We start from the raw sequence: 18,807 nt of genomic DNA, 5'->3' as shown, positions 1-18,807 counted from the left end.
TTGGTCTGTCTATCTATCTATCTGTCATCTCTCTATCTCATCCTTGACTTGGGGTTTGCATTATTTCACCTCTGCACAAGTGTATATATTGTTGCTTCTCCCATGTTCCCCCTAAGTCACTTCTAAGCCACCCTTAGGACTCAACTGCAGCAATACGTCCTCCCGGATCGCTTTCCCAATGGCCGTATCCTTGGGTTGGGATAACTTACCCTTCTCTGCACTTTTCAAACAGCAGTGTAACTTTATATGCCTGCCTTTCTCCTTAAATAGTGACTCTCATGAGGACAGGGACTCTCTTTCATGGCATAGTTTGGTGTCTTGCACGTAGTAGGTCCTCAGTAAACGTTTGTTGAGTGAATGAATGCTGAATGTTGATCTGTAAAAGGTTAATGCAGAGCTGAAGTGCTTTGGGGAGACTCGCTCACTTCCCCTTTCCCCATGTTTTGGCTTCTGCTCAGAGGAAGGGCAGAACTTCCACTCAAGTTCTCTTTCCCTTCTTAGGGGACAGTTGAAAGACACTTCCCATTCTTCTCACACCCTGACCCTGCTGGCCTCCATTGGAGGAGGTGTGAACTTGGGGTCTGTTTATTGCACCCCTTTTCCACAGGCACACCTGAGGGTGTGGGTCCCAAGTGTAGATTATGGGTGTGGGTAAGAAAGCACACTGTACCTAAGCCATGTCTGCCATGGAGCTTTCCCAGAGCTTCTCTTTGGTATTCAGTGCTTGCCTAGTTCTTAGCACATTAATTCCTACTTTGTTTCTCCTCGGTGTATGCTTCTGTGTGAATCCCAGAGGGAGGGGTGTGGGCTGCTGGCCTGCAGCCCCCATTCTCTCAGTTTGTCTTGAGCTGTAGAGTCTATATCAGACCAGAATTATGATGGGGTTAATTAGGTTAATTGCGACCAAGTCGATTCTGACTCATAGTGACCCTATAGGAAAGAATAGAACTGTCCCACAGGGTTTCTGAGGAGCAGCTGGTGGATTCGAACTGCGAACCTTTTGGTTAGCAGTCAAGCTCTTAACCACTGCACCACCAGAGAGGCATTCAAAAGGTGATACACAGATTGAACACAATGCTATAAGTTGTGAGGCCGTTTCCAACTATTACCCAAAGACCCTTCTATTGACCCAGGCCTTCCAGTGCTTCTATTTCACTGCATAAAGGGAGTTGGATTGGCCTCCATACTTATGAGCACTCTTCTGGGGAGCTCAATTCCAATCTGATTAATTAGTATGAAAGCAGCTAACAACTATAAGAACATCTATGTGCCAGGCACTGTGTTAAGCCCTTAACATGCAGTTTCTCATTTAATCCTCCAAACAAACCTATGAGGCAGGTATTATTATTAGCCCCATACTACAGATGAGGAAACTGAGGCTTAGAAGCATTAAGTAACTTGCTTAGTATTTTAGACCTAGAGCTCCCTGATGCCAGAGTCCGAATTATACTGGTATTTATTGAATATCTACCATATGCCAGGTCTGTACTATTCAGTACAGTAGCCAATGGCCACATCAAAACCACATGCCAGGCTGTTGTGGTTTTAATGATAACTTTCTTACTTTTCCTGTAGGATTAAAATTGCATTACCCAGGAAAGCCATGGACTGCCACAGCTTCCAGTTCTTCAGGAATCATGCTATACTGGACGGAGTTAAAGGGGATGGCTTACCAGAAGGACTAGGACATGGGTGAGGAGAATTCTTTTGCCAAAATAAGTAAAATCTATCTAAATCTAAAACATCTCAGATGGACCTTTTTATACATAAGACTTGTTCTCTCTTGAATTGCCATGCTAAGCATGGGCACCAGACACCCCATTCTGTTTACTTTTCACCTGGAAAGGATTCATCAAGACATAATCCAAAACCAGGAATGAAAGCTAAACACTTGGAACCTCAAACACAGATATTTTATATTGCCAATTAAGTCCAGGTTTGTATGCTTTAAAAGCCAGCTTGGGGGAAGACAGAGGTAACATTCTGTTGTGGAAATCAAGTCACTGAATTCTGACTCTCCCCGAGCTACATGTTCCTCCCTTCCAGGTGGGGCAAGCTCTTCTGCAGACAACGGCGCTCCTCTGCTCTAGCACAACTCACTGTCTAGATGTTGTCCGACATGCTTTAAGCAGTGTTCTCAAACTTTGCTACACTTGGAATCACCTGGAGAACTTCTGAAAGTCCCAAGCCATAGGACACATCACAGACCAATTAAATCAGAATCGCTGGGGGTGGGGCCCAACTGTTACTTTTTAAAAACTTCCCAGGTAATTCCAGCGTACAGGTGAGATTAAGCCAGTGCCATGAGCATCCACGACCACCACGACCAGCTGCCGTTCATTCTGACTCATGGTGACCCCATGTGTAGAACTGTGCTCCACAAGGCCTTCAATGGCTGATTCTCCAGGAGTAGATCACCAGGTCTGTCTTCTGAGGTTCCTCTGGGTGGACTTGAACTCCCAACTTTTTGGTTACCATTTGACAGCGTTAACTGTTTGCACCACCCAAGGACTCTGCCATCAGCATGGCCTCATGAATTCCAGGCCTCACCCAAAACGAAACCCATTGCCGTAGAGTCAATTCTGACTCATAGTGACCCTGTAGGACAGAGTAGAACTGCCCCATAGGGTTTCCAAGGCTGTAATCTTTATGGAAGCAGACTGCCACCCCTTTCTCCCACAGAGCAGCTGGTGCCCCTTTTGGTTAGCAGCCGAGCACTTTAACCACAGTGCCACCTCAAAAAAAACCTGTTGCTGTCGAGTTGATTTGACTTATCGCGACCCTATAGGACAAAGTAGAACTGCCCCATAGAGTTTCCAAGGGATCCCAAATTCCACGCCCAAGGACCCTACATTAACACAGGTGCCAATAGTGATGGGAGTTAGAACTGCTCCCACATCTCCTACTCAGTGTTTCACCATTGGCTGCTCATGGGGAGCACTGTGAGCAATTAAAGACATACCAGATGCTTAGACCCATGTCAGACCGGCTCAGTCAGCTCTGGGGATTGGGATGGGCTCTCCTCTTCACCTGTAAAGTGAGGGGTTTGAGCAACTAATAAGAAACTATCTGTCTTCAAATGATACTACTCTGTAAGATGGTTTAACCAATGGATGCATTAACGGTAATGCAGAAAGAAAAATGTGAATAAAAAAGAAACTCACCTATATCCCAACTGTATTTGATTGCTTCACATAGATGGACACACAGGATTACGAAGAGAAAGGTCGGAAGGTCTTGGGGCATTTTACGGACTATGAAAAATGCTTTGACAGAAAGACTTTTCTGGCCTTGTTGTGAGGCCGTGAGTCCAGGGCTCTGTGGAGATTTGTTCGGGAGGTTGGGACCTTCATTTTACCACAGGTTCCACCTCTGTCCTTCACTGATGTTGCTCCTGTCCTCCAGAAACAACCAGAGCTGTACATCATCCACTCTGAGCCACTGTGGAAATACTTCTTGTCCACAGGCAGAATGGCGCCATCAGAGACAGACATGAAACTGCTGAGTATAAAAATATTCAGTTTATATTCTCTGTGAACAATGCGCACAGAATGACTGAGAGAAAGTCGGGCTGCAGGGGGGCTTTGTTGTTTTGCTAAAGTGGCCACAGGGGGGCAGTATAGTCCAATGTTCTTAACCCTTTCAGGATCCAATTATTTTCTCCTGTGAATTTTTTGTCGATACTATGTGTTTTCGCTAATGAAGGAATGCTGATTAAAGAACCAGTTCAGAATTTTTGTTATGTTATGGATTTCAATATCCATTATCTGGGATCACATGTATCCCAGCAGATCCTGGATGACGTAAATCCTGCCAAATATGAGTCAATGATAAAATAATTTTTTTTTAAATTTTTAAATATTATTCCTTGAAAATTTGCAAAATACGAGATAAAATATGAAGGCACCTGGCAATGACTGCACACACATTTTATTCTAGTCTCTTTCTTCGCCTTTTTAGTATTTTTCATGAAACTTTTTGAAACATGGTACAATGCATTCTTCCTTACTGCAAAAGCCAAGGGATTTTTTATATCAGGAAAATTACCACTACAATGCAGTCTTCATTACTGCAAAAGCAGTACTTAGAAGCAAAATAAATAAAACTAAAGGAATTTGAATCTCAGGAAAATTACCACTACTATGTATTCTTCATTATAACAAAAGCAGTACTAACAGCTAGGAAGCAGAAACAGCTGCCATAGAATACTGCAGAACTGGTCACAAGGGAGCATTCCACCTGCTACACATGGAAGCAATGATTGGGCACTAAGATTGAATGCAGAGTAAGAAGAACTTATATGAGTTCCAATTTCTTGAAAAGTACCACATCAATGCATTATTTCTTATTGGAAAGGCATTATTCACTGTTCAGAAGCTAGAAAAGCAGGAAGCCATTAACACCCTGGAAACAATGAACAGTGTAAAAGAGAAAATTACCACTATGACCGGAAAAAGACTGGCAATAGCTTATTCTCACCATAAGTACATTCTCACGAGAACATACCAAACAAAAAAAAAAAAACAAACCCATTGTGTAGAATCGATTCTGACTCATAGCGACCCTATAACGTCAGGAGGGTTTTCACTGGTTCAACAAATTTCTATTTACTAAATGCTAATAGAAAAAGGTAAGAGTGAAAAGTCTTTTGTGTTCTGTTCGATTGGCTTATGTGAAAGGTTCCCAGAAAGATTATCTTAGCTGTCGTCTTTATGCCTCAGGGCCCAGTTGATGTGTCCTTGTGAGTCCTCGTGAGCCCTTGTGAGCCCAGTTCCAGCTGGGTCACATTCTTTATGCTTAAGGACAGGGAATAATAACTCCAATATTATTTCCTAAATCAAGGGACAGGGAAAGAAGAGATGGAGAGCGGAGGGACCTTCAAAGCAAGGGAGGAGCTCAGAGGATCCAGATGCAGGAAAACAAGGAGTAAAGGAATGGCCCCAGGAAGTGGTTGGGATAGGCCCTGGAAAGACTGCAGACACCTCTGATAGCTTTTTCTTCATGTTAACATTAGATTCATTCTTTAATAAGATAGAAAGGGGATAAGGAGTACCTGGACACCAGCCTTAAGAATTGACATCTGCCAACTGCCCCATGGTGGCTGTCTTCATCATACGGGATGTATCTCGCTTCTCTTTGATTCATTCCCTATATTCTAGTCCCACCCCCTCGCATCCTTCCTTGGTTCATTCCACCTTTCGGTCAAAAGGATGTAAGATAGTCCTTCAAGTGTCATTGAGAGGCCATCCTAAGAACCAGTTCCGTCATCTGTCTTCTGCTCATGCGTCATCTCTGAGTGTGACCATGGCCAGTGCTTTAGAATCCTCTCTACCTGGGGCGCTCAGGATATGAGACACGTGCACTGCATCCAGGTGTTTACTATTACCATCACTGGATTGTAGCCAATGTTTTTGGAGGGATTGAGATGAAAGAAAAGAAACCTTTATAGCAACCAACCTCTTCCTCACATATCATGTGCCTGCAACTCAGGACTAGGGATAAAAGGCCAGGCCACTGCATTAATTGTGCAAAAAAAAAAAAAAAAAAGAAAAAAAAAAATCAAAGCACCAATAAATTAAAGTGTGTAGGGTTTATTTGAGCAGCTACTCTGTATGCATAGAAGGAGATCATTTTGTTTCTAAAAAGCAAACGGCTCGATGCAGGCTTGTTACAGTGAGACTTTTAATGGGAAGAGGAGGAAACAGAAAAAAATAAACCATTGTCTAGTCTCAACAGGATTGATTGAAATCCTGCCCCCCCTTTCTGAGATCAGCTGACATCGGGTTACTAGGTGGTTGCTATGGTCCCCATTCACTTGAAATTGCACAAGATAAACTTTAAATGACTTCATGGTTATCACAGTTGTCTTATCCCAGAGGGGGTTTGTGATTTTATGATTAGCTATCATTGCACTATTTCTTTTTATCTGTTTTTGGATTCATTTCAGATTGACCAGTGGCCTTTGTGAATGTTCCCACACATTCAGAGGAATCTGTCAACTCCTGTTTCTGTTTTAACACTTGTCTTCGGCATTTTCAAATACAGACAAATGACATATGCTTAAACACACATCAATTTTCTTTTTGGAAACATGTCAACTCTTTCGCTTAAGTAGGACAATTAAATGTGAAATTAATAAGTTTTCAGGTTAAATTACTCAGCAACCCCATACCTTTACAAGTATCATCTTTAAATACAAATGATTCTAGCAATTTGTCTCAGGGATAGGGCAAACTTTTAAAAATATTTTGAAGGAACTACAATTCTCTCTCTCTGTGTATATATTTTTCCCTACCCCCAAGGAAGTTTTCCAAAACAGCTACTTACGAAAAATTTTTCAAAAAAAATAATATTTTATTGCATTTTTGGTGAAAGTTTACACAGCAGATTAGGTTCCCGTTCAACAATTTCTACTCAGATTGTTCAGTGACATTGATTACATTCTTCACACCACAAATGGTGAGCATTCTCATTACTTCCGTTCCCACTGTTCCATTTCCAGTAATCTGGTTTTCCTGCCTGCTTACCTTCTCATCTTTGTTTTTAAAGTAATCATTGACCTTTTGGGACTTACAAAGCCTCTGCAGTTTTATGTGCTATTCTCTAAATGTACATGTGAATCGAAGAACAAGAACACAATACATTATTTTTAGACAGTAGTTTTTAGAAGATGTATATTTTCCGTCAAACCATTTGTAACTTTATATGTACATAAGAATGTACACATAGAGAAAAAGGCATCAGAATGTATTTGAATTGACCCAGAAACTGGGGTCATGTGCTACTTATGACTCTCAACAACCTTAAGAACAAAGAGAAAGATCTTCCATGCACTTAGCACAGACAACCACAGACCTCAAGCTTCATGTTTTGGAGCCTGAGAAAAATCAGTAACACCTCTTATTATTCCAACACCTTTAATCCCCTGAGTGAGTATCACTCCCGTATGATTCCCCACCTAATCTTCACTATGACAGTCACGGCTACCCAAAAGTTCAAAACAATTTCAGGTACTTACAAATTATATAACTAGCAACTGCAAAAAAAAAAAAAAAAGAAGTTATAACTCTCCCTTTGAAACAAGTGAGCCCCTTAGTGTTTGGGCAGGGTTTGTCTGCAGAAGGCTTCTGGAAAGCGTCAGTATCTAAAGCCCCCACACTCAGTCTGAAACACAGAGGTTGGTATGTTGTACTCTTTGTGGTTCACAGAGCTCAAGGCTGCCTGTTTCCAAATGAATGTGTTCCTTCTCCCCTTTGCCTCTCAATGTTGACTCCAGAAAATGATACCTACACTGGTGTGTCCTGTGCAGGGAGAATGTTGGTCATCCCGGCTTCCCTCGCCTCTTGGGAGACTCTGCTCTGCACCTACAAAGCTCTGCAGTTTAATGAACTGTCTGTCTTGGTTATCTAGTACTGCTGTAACAAAATAACACAAGTGGTTGGCTTTAAAGAACAAAAATTTATTTTCTCACAGTTTGAGAGGCTAGGAGTCTGAATTCAGGGAGCTGACTCTAGCAGAAGGCTTTCTGTCTCTGCTCTGGGGGAAGGTCCTTTTCTCAGCTTCTCTAGCCCTAGCGTTCCTCGGTTCCTTGGGGATCTCCACATGGCATCTATCTTTCCCCTTCTTGTGGTTGCTTTCTCTGTGTCTAATCTGCTCTTTTTATATCTCAAAAGTAGGTTTAAGACACATCTTACGCTGATAAGCCTCATTAACACAATAAAGAAAACCCTATTCCCAAATGGGATTACATTCACAGGTATAGTGGTTAGGATTCCAACACGTATTTTATGGGGACACCATTCATCCCATAACATTGTCTGATCATTCCTCACCTAGATCTCATATCTGACTGAAAATGTGTCTCTAGACCTCAAGCTCCCGTCTTCATAAGTCTAGTGTTTTGGATGTCTCCTTAAAGGCATCTTCAACTTGCACTCTCTTGAAGATAGGGGTTCTTTCTGTCTCTTCTTTGCCCCTCACCTCCAACCCAAATCCACCCCTAAGTCCTGCTGACTCTGCATCCAAGTGCTGCACAGATACGCCCGCCTTCTCATCCCCAGTGCCTCCACCCTAGTGAACCCCTCCTTATCCTGGCCTAAGTGTTTGCTGGGATCCTCACCCTAATCAGTCACCTTCCCAGGAATGTGCCTTCTGCAACCCTGGCCACTGCATCTCCCTGCTCCACTCACAAACTTTGGTGGAATGTGATCCAGCCTTGCCCTTCTTCCCAAGGGTCCTCCCAACCAGCCGCATGTCTTCCCCTAGCCAAGCTTTGCTCACGCAGAACCTTCAGCGCAGCCTGAAGTTCTGCTTTCCTCTCCTCTATCACACACCGTCCAACTCAAATCCTTCCTTCGTTAAGAAGCTTTCCCAGCTCTCACCGGCTGCAGGCTTTCACCTGGCTCTGAACCCCTATGGAGCTTAAGCGCCATATATACCTTCCAGGGGAAACCACACGTGGCAGATGTTATTCCTTAGCTGGGTGTTCATGACTTTTCTCCCCAAGGCAGGACAAGGACCTTGTGTTAAGCATATTTACAACCTGCACACTGGCTCGCTCAAGGCAAGAAATGCTACAATAAATTTCTTGATTAATTTTGTTATTCCTGTTCAGGTATCCAAACTCAGGAATCAGCAATTCTCTAAGGACTTTTTTCTTTTTTTTCTGTAATAAATACTTGCAGTGAAGGAAGAGATTGCCAATAAGTAGATGTATGTGGAGGGAAGATGAAAAGATTGCTATTTCATCAATGTATTTTGATTAGGCTTTCTAGAATGGATGGGCTTAAATATCTAATATTTTTAAAACAGATGCCAAAGAGATGGGTGACACTCAGGCCCTCTGTGGCAGTAACTTCCCTTTTGAAAAGGTCTCTCCCGCCCACAGGCTGTGTGTAGCTGAGCCATGCGCATGACAAAGTCCAGCTCACAGACCTGTAGAGATTTCCTGCTCCCCAGTGGATCGAGTAAAAACTGAGTTTACTCGCTCGGGAGCCTCCAGCTGGAAGGATGGACAATATTTGCAGAGGCGTTTGGCGATATGCTTTCGGAAAAACACCAAGAGGTAGTTTCTGAACTTCTCCCCGACGAAGGCGTAGATGATGGGGTTGATGCAGCAGTGTGTCATCCCAAGAGTCTCCGTCACCTGCATGGCTTGGTCCAGCCTGTTAGAGCTATTGCAATTATCCAGGCCAAAGAGCTCCTGGAAGGTGGTCAGGGCAAGGACGATGTTGTAGGGAGCCCAGAAAAGGAAGTAGACAATCATGATGGCGAAGATGAGCCTCACAGCCTTGTGCTTCTTCTTCTCGTTTCGACACCGGAGGAGGGTTTTCAGGATTCCCGAGTAGCAGATGACCATGACAAGCAGTGGAAGCACCAAGCCCAAGATGGTTATCTTTAAAGTCTGGAAATTCTTCCAGAAATGATACTGACTTGATGGAAAATGAGGGCTGCATGTATAACGAAGACCTTCTTTTTGGGATCTGGTAAAGATGATTCCTGGTAAAGAGACAAGCCCAGCCACCACCCAGCTGACCCCACTTGTCACCACCCCAAAGGTGACCGTCCTGGCTTTTAAAGCAAACACAGCATGGACGATCGCCAGGTACCTATCAATTGTCAGGAGGATGATGAAGAAGATTCCACCAAAATAGCCAGTGTGATACAGCCCAGTGAATAATTTACATGCTGAATTCCCGAAGACCCACCCATTTGTAGCATAGTGAGTCCAGAACGGGAGGGTGAGAAGAAACAGCAGGTCAGAGATGGTCAGATTGAGCAGGTAGATGTCAGTCATGCTCTTCAGCTTTTTGCAGTTTACCAGGGTGAGGACGACCAGCATGTTGCCCACAAAACCAAATATGAACACCAGCGAGTAGAGTGGAGGCAGGAGACGGGCTGCGATTTGCCTCACGTCCAGTTTTTGGCAGGGCTCCGACGCACTGTAATCCATGTCGTAGTACATCGGACTTGTCGTTTCATAATCCATTTTGCTCAATCCTGTGAATAAAGAAAAAGTCACCAGAATGTATGTGAGTCCCTGGGTGGCACATTCAGCTAAGCTCTTAACTACTAGCCGAAGGAACCCACCTACAGAGGTGCCTTGGAAGATCTGCCTGGTGATCTGCTTCTGAAAGGACACAACCTTGAAAATCCTATGGAGCACAGTTCTACTCTGCATATATCGGGTTGCCATGAGTCAGAAATGACAACTAACAACAACAGAATGTGTGTACCTTAGCTCCCTGGGTGGCACAAACGGTTTGCACTTGTCTACTAACCTAAACGGTGGCAGTTCAAACCCAGCCAGCAGCGCCATGGAAGAAAGCCTTGGTGATCTGCTTCCGTAAAGATTACAGCCAAAGAAAACCCTATGGAGCAGTTCTACTCTGCAACACGTGGGGTCACCAGGAGTCAGAATCAACTCAAAGGCAACAGTTTTGGTTGTACTTAGTGGTCTGCCATGAATACAAACCGTGATACACATTATGTTTCCAGCTTGATACGTAGAATTCTGCATTTAACTGAGCTCCCTTTTTTGGCCAAATGCTGAACTTTTGCAGTGAGGGGAAGGTTTGCTGCTAGCTTCTCTGTGCTGCCCACTAGGTGGAGAGCTTGGCTTGTTGGGAAAATTCAAGAAAACATCATCTCACTAAATTTAATCTGCTAGTTTTCTATAGCAATGTGGAGCAAAGCGCTGATGACAATTTCAAGGAACGGAGTCAAGTCAAGTCAACTCCAGCATTGCCTTGCAGTCTCGCCTTCCCTGAGTTAGATCACAGAGCATGCAGAGAGCGTGCTAGTACTACTGTTAATGTAGAGTGCGGTCACGGTTCTAAGCTTCACCCGTATTCATTCATTTAATCCTCAAGGCCACCCTAGGGAGCAGGTGACATTACTGTTTCCATTTTGCACACAAGGACCCTCGCCTCCACCCTAGGCGCAGAGAGGGTGAATGTTGCTGAAAGCTACCCAGCTAGTCAGCAACCGATTTTGAACGCAATTCTACTCTGCCTCTCACTCCTTGGAAAAGGAACTAAAGAGCACGACCCTCAACCTGGTGCCTCCATGTAGTCAGAATGAAGTGGGCTGATGCCCAAGCCCCCAGAGAAAGTCATAGAAGTCAACAGTCAATTTGTAAAATCCAGATTGCCATCCTACCTTCTCTCTAGGGTTCGCGTTTGTCATCGTTCCTGTGTTGCCACAATTAATAACCCTTAGAAACACATCTATCATAACAAGAAAATAAATATCATACGTTCTGGGTTAGTTTCTTCCTTTCATAACCATGTGGCTGAGCCAGTCCTCTTAAGTTTCACTTCTTTCTTTTTTTTACTCATTTATTTTTTTGAACAATATTTTGTTACGTTTTAGATGAAAGTTTACACAGCAAATTAAGTTCCCTTTTAACAATTTTTATACAAATTGTTCCATGCCATTGGTTACAATTTTCACAATGTGTCAGTATTCTCATTTCCATTCTGTTGGTCCTGTTTCCATTAATCTAGATTCCTTTCCCCTCCTTGCCTTCTCGTCTTTGCTTGCGGGTAAATGTTGACCGTTTGGTCTCATATAGTTGTTGTGTAAGGGAGCACATTACTCTCAGGTGATATTATTTATTTTATAAGCCAATCTATTATTTAGCTAAAAGGTGACCTGCAAAAATAGCTTCAATTCCAGGTCCAAAGTGTATTTTAGGGCAATAGACTCAGGGGTTCCTCTAGTCTCTATCAGTCCAATATGTCTGGATATTTTTTTTTAGGAATTTGAGTTTTGTTCCACATTTTTCTCCCATTCCCTCCTGAATCTTCTATTGTATCCCTGGTCAGAAAGGTTGGTATAGCTTTTACTTCTTTAGCTGAGAGTTTTCTTTGATCAGCCCTTGTGAGTCTCAAACTCCTCGTACTAATTAGATTAGATTAGATTAGGCAGCCGGGAGAAGCACCCAGACAAAATAACAGCTTTAAATTCTGAGCCAGAAAAGGAATCATACAAAAATGTGCTCTGGAATTGCTATCTTAAAGGGAATTTGTTTTTGGTAATTCAATATTAATTTGGGTAACTATTAAGCTTCCCCCTTTTTTAGGAACAGACAGAGAAGAACAGGCTTAGACCCAACCTTGGGCTGTGCCAGCCTTCAAAGGGCATCCCATGCAGGAGATTTTTGTTCTCCTTAACAGAAGATCATCTCTGCCAAGATTGCAGCAAAGACCCATCTCTCAGAAAATCTTTCTTTTGAGGGTTTTGTTTTTCTTTTTTAAAAATAATTTGGCTCCCTTTAAAATCTTTCCTTTGAGATCATGTTCTGTACCTCTGATGTTATCACAGACTGAAGCTCATTCCAAATTCTGACTGTTCTTTATCTTAAAGATTATATTTTCAGATAGTTCTTTGAGCACCTGGTATTTGTCAAATGTCTTCTATGGGTTTCCTGCCAAGGCTTTTACTCATCCCAGAAGCCGAGCTAACTAATAGGCAAAGTGACTAAGAGGTGACTTACCGGGGAGAGTTTCTTGTAGGGGAAACGGATGTCTCAGCTCCTCTGGCCAGCTGAGCTGTGCAAATCAAACATATAGACAGCAGAAAAGTAGGAAATGCTCAGTTTCTTCTGAAGAAGGGCGGAGTTCTAATGAATAAGTATATTGCAGGAAAAAAAAATCAAAGGGCAGTTCTTTATTTCTGTAAATTGAGCTTAAAATAGGCTAGAGAGTAGACCTTCAGTCTGAAAGTTAATTCACGCGCCTCCTTTTGTTCTCTGCTCATGGAGCTACACAGACTGTGTTAGAAAATTGAAAGAATGAAAGGGTATTAGAACTAGAAGAACACCGACAGCCATCTAGTCTAAAACTTTCGTTTTCCCAAAAGTCAACTATTTTTCCCTCTTAACTAAAACATCTGGTTGTCTGGAAGGTTTAAACTACAGTTTCGCCTGTGAGCTAAACAAGTTTATCCATCTTTCTCTAGGACTGGGTGTCTAGTGGGGCACATCATTATGAATTTTCCCCCTAAACAGTCACTATTTTGCAGCCCTCCAAACCAGACAGCATTTATGAGTGCTGACACTTTGCCAGTCCGGATATATAGGTGACAGGGTTCTGACTCCAAAGACACATCTGTATGGAACTATGAGAAATTTTCAACATGAAGTCGGCAGCAGTTGGCAGAAGTATACGGTCAAGTTCAGAATTATGTGACGCTGCTGCATGCAGTCACATCAAGCTTTCTTGGTGGTTACTTATCTAAAACCTCAGCTATTGACATCAAAGCTGAGAACACAGCAGAGCCGAGGTTTCACCTGGCCCTTCCTGAGCCACAAGACCCCTTTCTGGGCTTCCATTTCTGTAGAATAAGGAGCTTTGGCTTATGATTTAAGGGGAGGCAAAGGGGCCCCCAAACAGCAAAATTATATGCCCCCAAATCTACGGAGGCAGCCTAATGCAGGGGCTAAGCAAGTAACCTCTGCAGTCAAACTGCCCGAGCTTGAAGCCTGGCTCTACTCTTAGCTTCCTCATCTGTGCAATGGGCTGAATAACAGTTGCTTCATTGGCTTGTTGCGAAGATTACCTGAGGCATCCATGTTCAGCATTTAGCACATAATATACACTCAGTAGGAGCCCTGATGGCACAGTAGTTAAGAACTGGGCTGCTAACCAAAAGGTTGGCAGTCTGAATTCACCAGCCATTCCTTGGAAACCCTCTGGGGCAGTTCTACTCTGTCCTATAGGGTCTCTATGAGTCAGAATCGGCTCAACAGCAATGAGTTTTGTTTTCTTGTTTTGTTTTTTGATACACTCAATAAACATCAAACTCTTAGTTACTCATTCAATAGTCCTTTCTTAGAGTTTATTTTAGATAAAATCCTAACAAAATTGATTCACTGGGATCCTTGTCTAAAGCAGATTAGTATAGTTGTCCCTCGGTATCCATGGCGGATTGGTTCCAGGACTCCCATGGATACCAAAATCCTCGGATGCTCAAGTCCCTTATATGAGATGGTGTGGTATTTGGATATAAATTTGCACTGCCTCCCGTATACTTTAATCATCTCTAGATTACTTACAATGCCTAATACAACCTAAACGTAAATAATTGTTTCATCACAATGAAAGACTTGCTCTGGAAGGCAGCCTTTCTCTTCTATGAGTTTCTTGAGCTCTTCTGGGAACGCTGATGCTGCCCGGGCATCAGGTGATGCTGATTTGCTGGTGACCTTGAAGTTCTGGAGGCTGGAGTGCTTCACAGACCTGGCCAGCCATCCCTTCCTAGCCTGACACTCCTTCCTCTCTCTCTCCTCAACCCCTCACACGTAGCCTTGGAGGAATAGCTTTGACCACTTCATTGCTTTTTAGGAGCCCATTTTTCACAGAAACAAAGGATGCACACAACACAAGCAGTGAAGGAATGAGCCCCGAGGTGAACAATGCTCAAACAACGAGTGCTGGAGAGAGACTGAGGATCTGTGAGACAGCGGGAGGCTACAGCAGGGGATGCCTACACATCCCTTCATTTGCATGCATTCAGCGCAGTGCTCAGAGAGCTGCAAATTCAGGATTTGTTTTTTGGAACTTTTTTTTTCTATCCTTGGTTGGTTGAATTGGCAGATGCGGAACCTGCGGATAAAGAGGACTGACTGTATCAGCAAAACTAGGAGCTGAAAGGGTGAAGTCAGTGGTTGGTGCTTGGAGAATAGTAAGCAGTGACCCCTAGGGCAACATCAGAAAAGCACAGAAATAGCCCAATCATCAAGACTCACCCCGTGCAAGGGCATCTGTCTGTGTCACAACAGAGTCCAGTAACCAGTGATCATACCAAGGACAGTGACTCATTGAGAAAATATTCACGTTCATCCTGTATGTGCAATTCAAGAGCCAATGATGAGGAACTGGACTCTGTAGTCTCACTATTGGGTTGAAATCCAGCTTCATTATTTACTGCTTGACTGACTAAGTCATTGAACCTCTCTAAGCCTTAGTTTCTGTATCTGTAAAATGGGGGCAAAAAACAAAAACAAAAACCCTACTCGATAGTCTGTGGTTAAGATTGAATGATGTAACAAGTGTAGGGCCTTTTGAGGATGTCTGCACACAGCAGCCCTCAGGGGGCTGTTCAAAGCAGAGAAATGTATGCTCTAGAAAGAGTACACAAAATGGGTAACAAATAAATTAGTGTAAAATTTCACACAAAATAGGCAACATGAATACAATTTTGGTTCTTTGAAGAGTAGGCTTCTGGTCACTGGTAATGCACTTGTGTGGAACTCTCGGATACTGCTGGACAAACGTGCGCTAGTTTCCTATGGCTGCGCTAACGACGTACCGCAAACTGGGTGGCCTAAAACAACAAAAATTCATTCTTTCGGTTATGGAGGCTGGAAGTTCAAAACAAGATGTCGGCAGGGTCTTGCTCCCACTGAAGGCTCTAGGAAGAATCCTTCCTTGCCTCTCTCCTTGCGTCTGGTGGTTACCGTCAATCGTTGTTCCTTAGCTTGCAGCTGCATGACTCCCATCTCTGTCTCTCGTCACATGACCTTCTCCCCTGTGAGTCTCCTGTGTCTTCACATGTCCTTCTTATAAGGACACTAGGGTGGTTGGATTAGAGTATCCTCATTCAGTATGACCTCGGCTTAACTTAAATAATTACATCTGCAAAGACCTTATTTCTAAATAAGGTCATACTTTGAGGTTATGAGTGGATATGATTTTTGGAAGTGTGAGGACCCAGTTCAATCCAGTTCAAAATGTTGTATTTCTGATTGTGACCGTGGTTGGCTCTTTCTTTCACCACATGAAGCACGGCTTTGCGCTGTGTTCTGTGTGTCTGTTGTGGGGTGGAGGAGGACGTGAAGGCATGCCCACCCCCAGAGGGCAGTGTGGAGTAGTGGAGCAGACTCAGTCACACGGACCATGCCTTTGACTCTCTATGTGACTTTGGGCAACACCTTCCCCTCTCTGAGCTTCCATTTCCTCATCTGCCAAGTGACGGGCTAGACCTGGGGTTCCTAAGGTGGCTTCCACCTTAAATACTAAGTGACTCCATGGCCAAATTGGTTTGGAAAATACACACTGGGGGGAATTAGTGTCAGGTTTCACAGGCTGAAAGGCTTTCTAGGTATAGAGATGAGTTCGGGTCATCCCTGGGAATGGGGGTTCACCCCAAAGATGCGTGGAATATTTTAATGCCTTATCAAATGCATGCATTTAATAAATGAAACATTCCAGATACAGTAACCCAAACAAAAACTAGCCGATTACCATGCTTATGACTTAGCTCCCCGGACTCTGCTTCTCCTTTTGCTTTGTTTCCCCCTGCCCCCCCAGATCACATGAACTAGTAAGCTCTCATTATTATATGTATTGCATTCAGCCTCCCCATGAGAAATGATCTTTTGATCAGTTGGTCACTCTAGGTTCTATGCTCATCTTGGAAGAGTCTCATGCCAGGTCTCCACTGGGGCAGATTTAGGTGGCTGCCTTTGGGTTAGGTGCCACGTCCAGTCATTGAGCTCATATTCCAACAGTTGCTTCACCCTCTTTTCCCATTTCTGGCCACTGCTCAGGAACTAGCTTGGGTTTGAAGGGCCAACTACATGAGCACAGGGAGCTGCAGCCCTGCCTGACAGCAGCTCATCTGAAAATACCTGGGGCTCGAGCTGACTCTAGGTCAGCGAGAGGGCTGTAAAAGTAGCGAATGAATCTTTTATTTTTTAAAGCAAATGTCTAATTATAAAATCAATACATGCTTATTGTCTGAAACTGGGGAAAACAGAAAAATAGGAAGTAAAAATAAACAGCTGTACTCTCACCACCTCAGAACAATCCTATTAACACACATTATGTTCAACCCAGAACTTTCCCCATGCATACTATTTTGATCAATTGTTTTCACATGGATACCATTCCGTGTGCTGTTTTTTTTTCTTTCTTTTTTGCTAAACATTAAAGTATAAGCATTTGTCTATCTTATTAAAAATTGTTTATAAATGTAGTTCTTTAAATGTTATTTTTTGATTGAGTGCTATGGATTGAATTGTGTCTCCCAAAAATGTGTGTCAACTTGGCTAGGCCATGATTCCCATTATTATGTGATTGTCCACCATTTTGTCTTCTGATGTGATTTTCCTGTGTGTTGTACATCCTGCCTCTATGATGTTAATGAGGCAGGATTAGAGGTGTTATGTTAATGAGGCAGGACTCAAGCTACAAGATTAGGTTGTATCTTGAATCAATCTTTTTGAAATATAAAAGAGAGAAGCAAGCAGAGAGACAAGGGAACCTCCTACCACCAAGAATGAAGAACCAGGAAGGGAGCGTGTCCTTTGGATCTGAGGTCCCTGTGCTGAGAAACTCCTAGACCGGGGGAAGATTGATGACAAGGACCTTCCTCCAGAGCCGACAGAGAAAGCCTTCCCCTGGAGCTGATGCCCTGAATTTAGACTTTTAGCCTCCTAATTTGTGAGAGAATAAATGTCTGTTTGTTAAAGCTCTCCACCTGTGGTATTTCTGTTATGGCAGCACTAGATAACCAAGATGCTAAAGTATAACTCAGATGCAGCAAAGTGCATTAATCCTAGGTGTACAGCTTGGCGCAGTTTTAATATACATCCACCCATGTAACTACCACCCAGGTTGAAATAGAGAATATTCCTATTATACCAGATGATGTTCTTGTGACCTTCCCAGAGGTAACTCAGACCTCTAGCATCACAAATTAGATGAACTGTTCTCTAACTCCTGCAAATGGATTGACAGAGTCTGTTCTCTTATCTCTCTGACTTCTTTCATTCAACACAATGCCATAACTATATTTAAAAATCAAACCAAACCTGTTGCCATTGAGTCAATTCTGACTCTTAGCAACCCTATAGGACAGAGTAGAACTGCCCCATAGGGTTTCCAAGGAGTGGCTGGTGGATTTGAGCTGCTGACCGTTTGGTTAGCAGCTGAGCTCTTAACCACTGCTCCACCAGGGCTCCTGTAACTAGCAGAGCCCAAATTCTCACCTTCCATGCAGGAGACCTGGATTAAATTCCTGGTCAATGCATCTCATGTGCAGCACCAGTGGAGGCTTGCGCGTTACTGTGATGCTGAACAGGTTTTAGTGGAGCTTCCAGACTAAGATGGTCTAGGAAGAAAGGCGTGGTGATTTATCTCCAAAAATTAGCCGTTGAAAACCCTATGGAGCACAGTTCTACTCTGACACATATGAGGTCGGCATGAGTTGGAATCGACTTGACAGCAACTGGCTTTATTTTTTTTTAAGGTACCAGTTTAGGTTCTTAATAGACCACTGTGATTTTCAGTGGGTGAGATCACACCGGCCGCTGTATATTCAGCTCTATGCATAACAGGATATTATCTGGGACTCTTCTGGGTGCCCCAGCACTGGCAACCAGGGCCAAGCGCTGAGTGCAAAAAGGTGTTAAGTACTCCACATTCTGAAGAAAACCACCAACACCTGGGGTCGGACACCTCTCCCAGGGCTTGGGAAGAGGTGATAGAATCAGCCTTGTGCCCAGTCATCCATCACCACACAGCAACTCCTTCCACACCAGTCTGTATAAAGAGACAAGCAGGGGAGGGAGGGTCATAGGAGTGGGTAGGATTGATGTGAAGCAGAGTGATGCTCCTCTGTCAAAGCCAAGGGAGGGGGCTCTCAGAGGATCACTTGAGGACTAGGGGCTTGTAAGTAGGGGAGGCCAGCACCTCATTCCAGGGTGGGGCCTCGTTAGGCAGCAGATAGATGAGCAAAGGAAAACGGGTTGGAGAGGGGGATGGGGTGGACACAGGGCACGAAAGTGAGGCAGCAAGG

At 43.5% G+C, this 18,807-nt stretch overlaps 1 protein-coding gene across 2 annotated transcripts; it reads right to left on the bottom strand.

The window, feature by feature from the left end:
* Positions 1-7,580: 7,580 nt before the first annotated feature.
* Positions 7,581-13,152, bottom strand: LOC101341365 (C-C chemokine receptor type 5). 2 transcript variants are annotated; one of them, XM_023726365.1, is made up of 3 exons: positions 12,500-13,152; positions 11,161-11,228; positions 7,581-9,999 (listed from the first exon to the last, which is right to left on the bottom strand). In XM_023726365.1, exon 3 carries the CDS (start codon positions 9,986-9,988, stop codon positions 8,927-8,929), a length of 1,062 nt encoding a protein of 353 aa, XP_023582133.1. In that variant the 5' UTR covers positions 9,989-9,999; positions 11,161-11,228; positions 12,500-13,152; the 3' UTR covers positions 7,581-8,926. The 2 variants fall into 2 exon arrangements, with proteins under 2 accessions (XP_023582133.1, XP_004368517.1); XM_004368460.3 differs by lacking the exon at positions 11,161-11,228.
* Between the last annotated feature and the right edge of the window lie 5,655 nt (positions 13,153-18,807).

The sequence above is a fragment of the Trichechus manatus genome, unplaced genomic scaffold, assembly GCF_000243295.1.
Source record: "Trichechus manatus latirostris isolate Lorelei unplaced genomic scaffold, TriManLat1.0 scaffold00001, whole genome shotgun sequence".
NCBI lineage: Eukaryota > Metazoa > Chordata > Mammalia > Sirenia > Trichechidae > Trichechus > Trichechus manatus.
The sequence above is the reverse complement of the archived record's forward strand: the minus strand, read 5'-3'. Positions and strand labels throughout refer to the sequence as shown.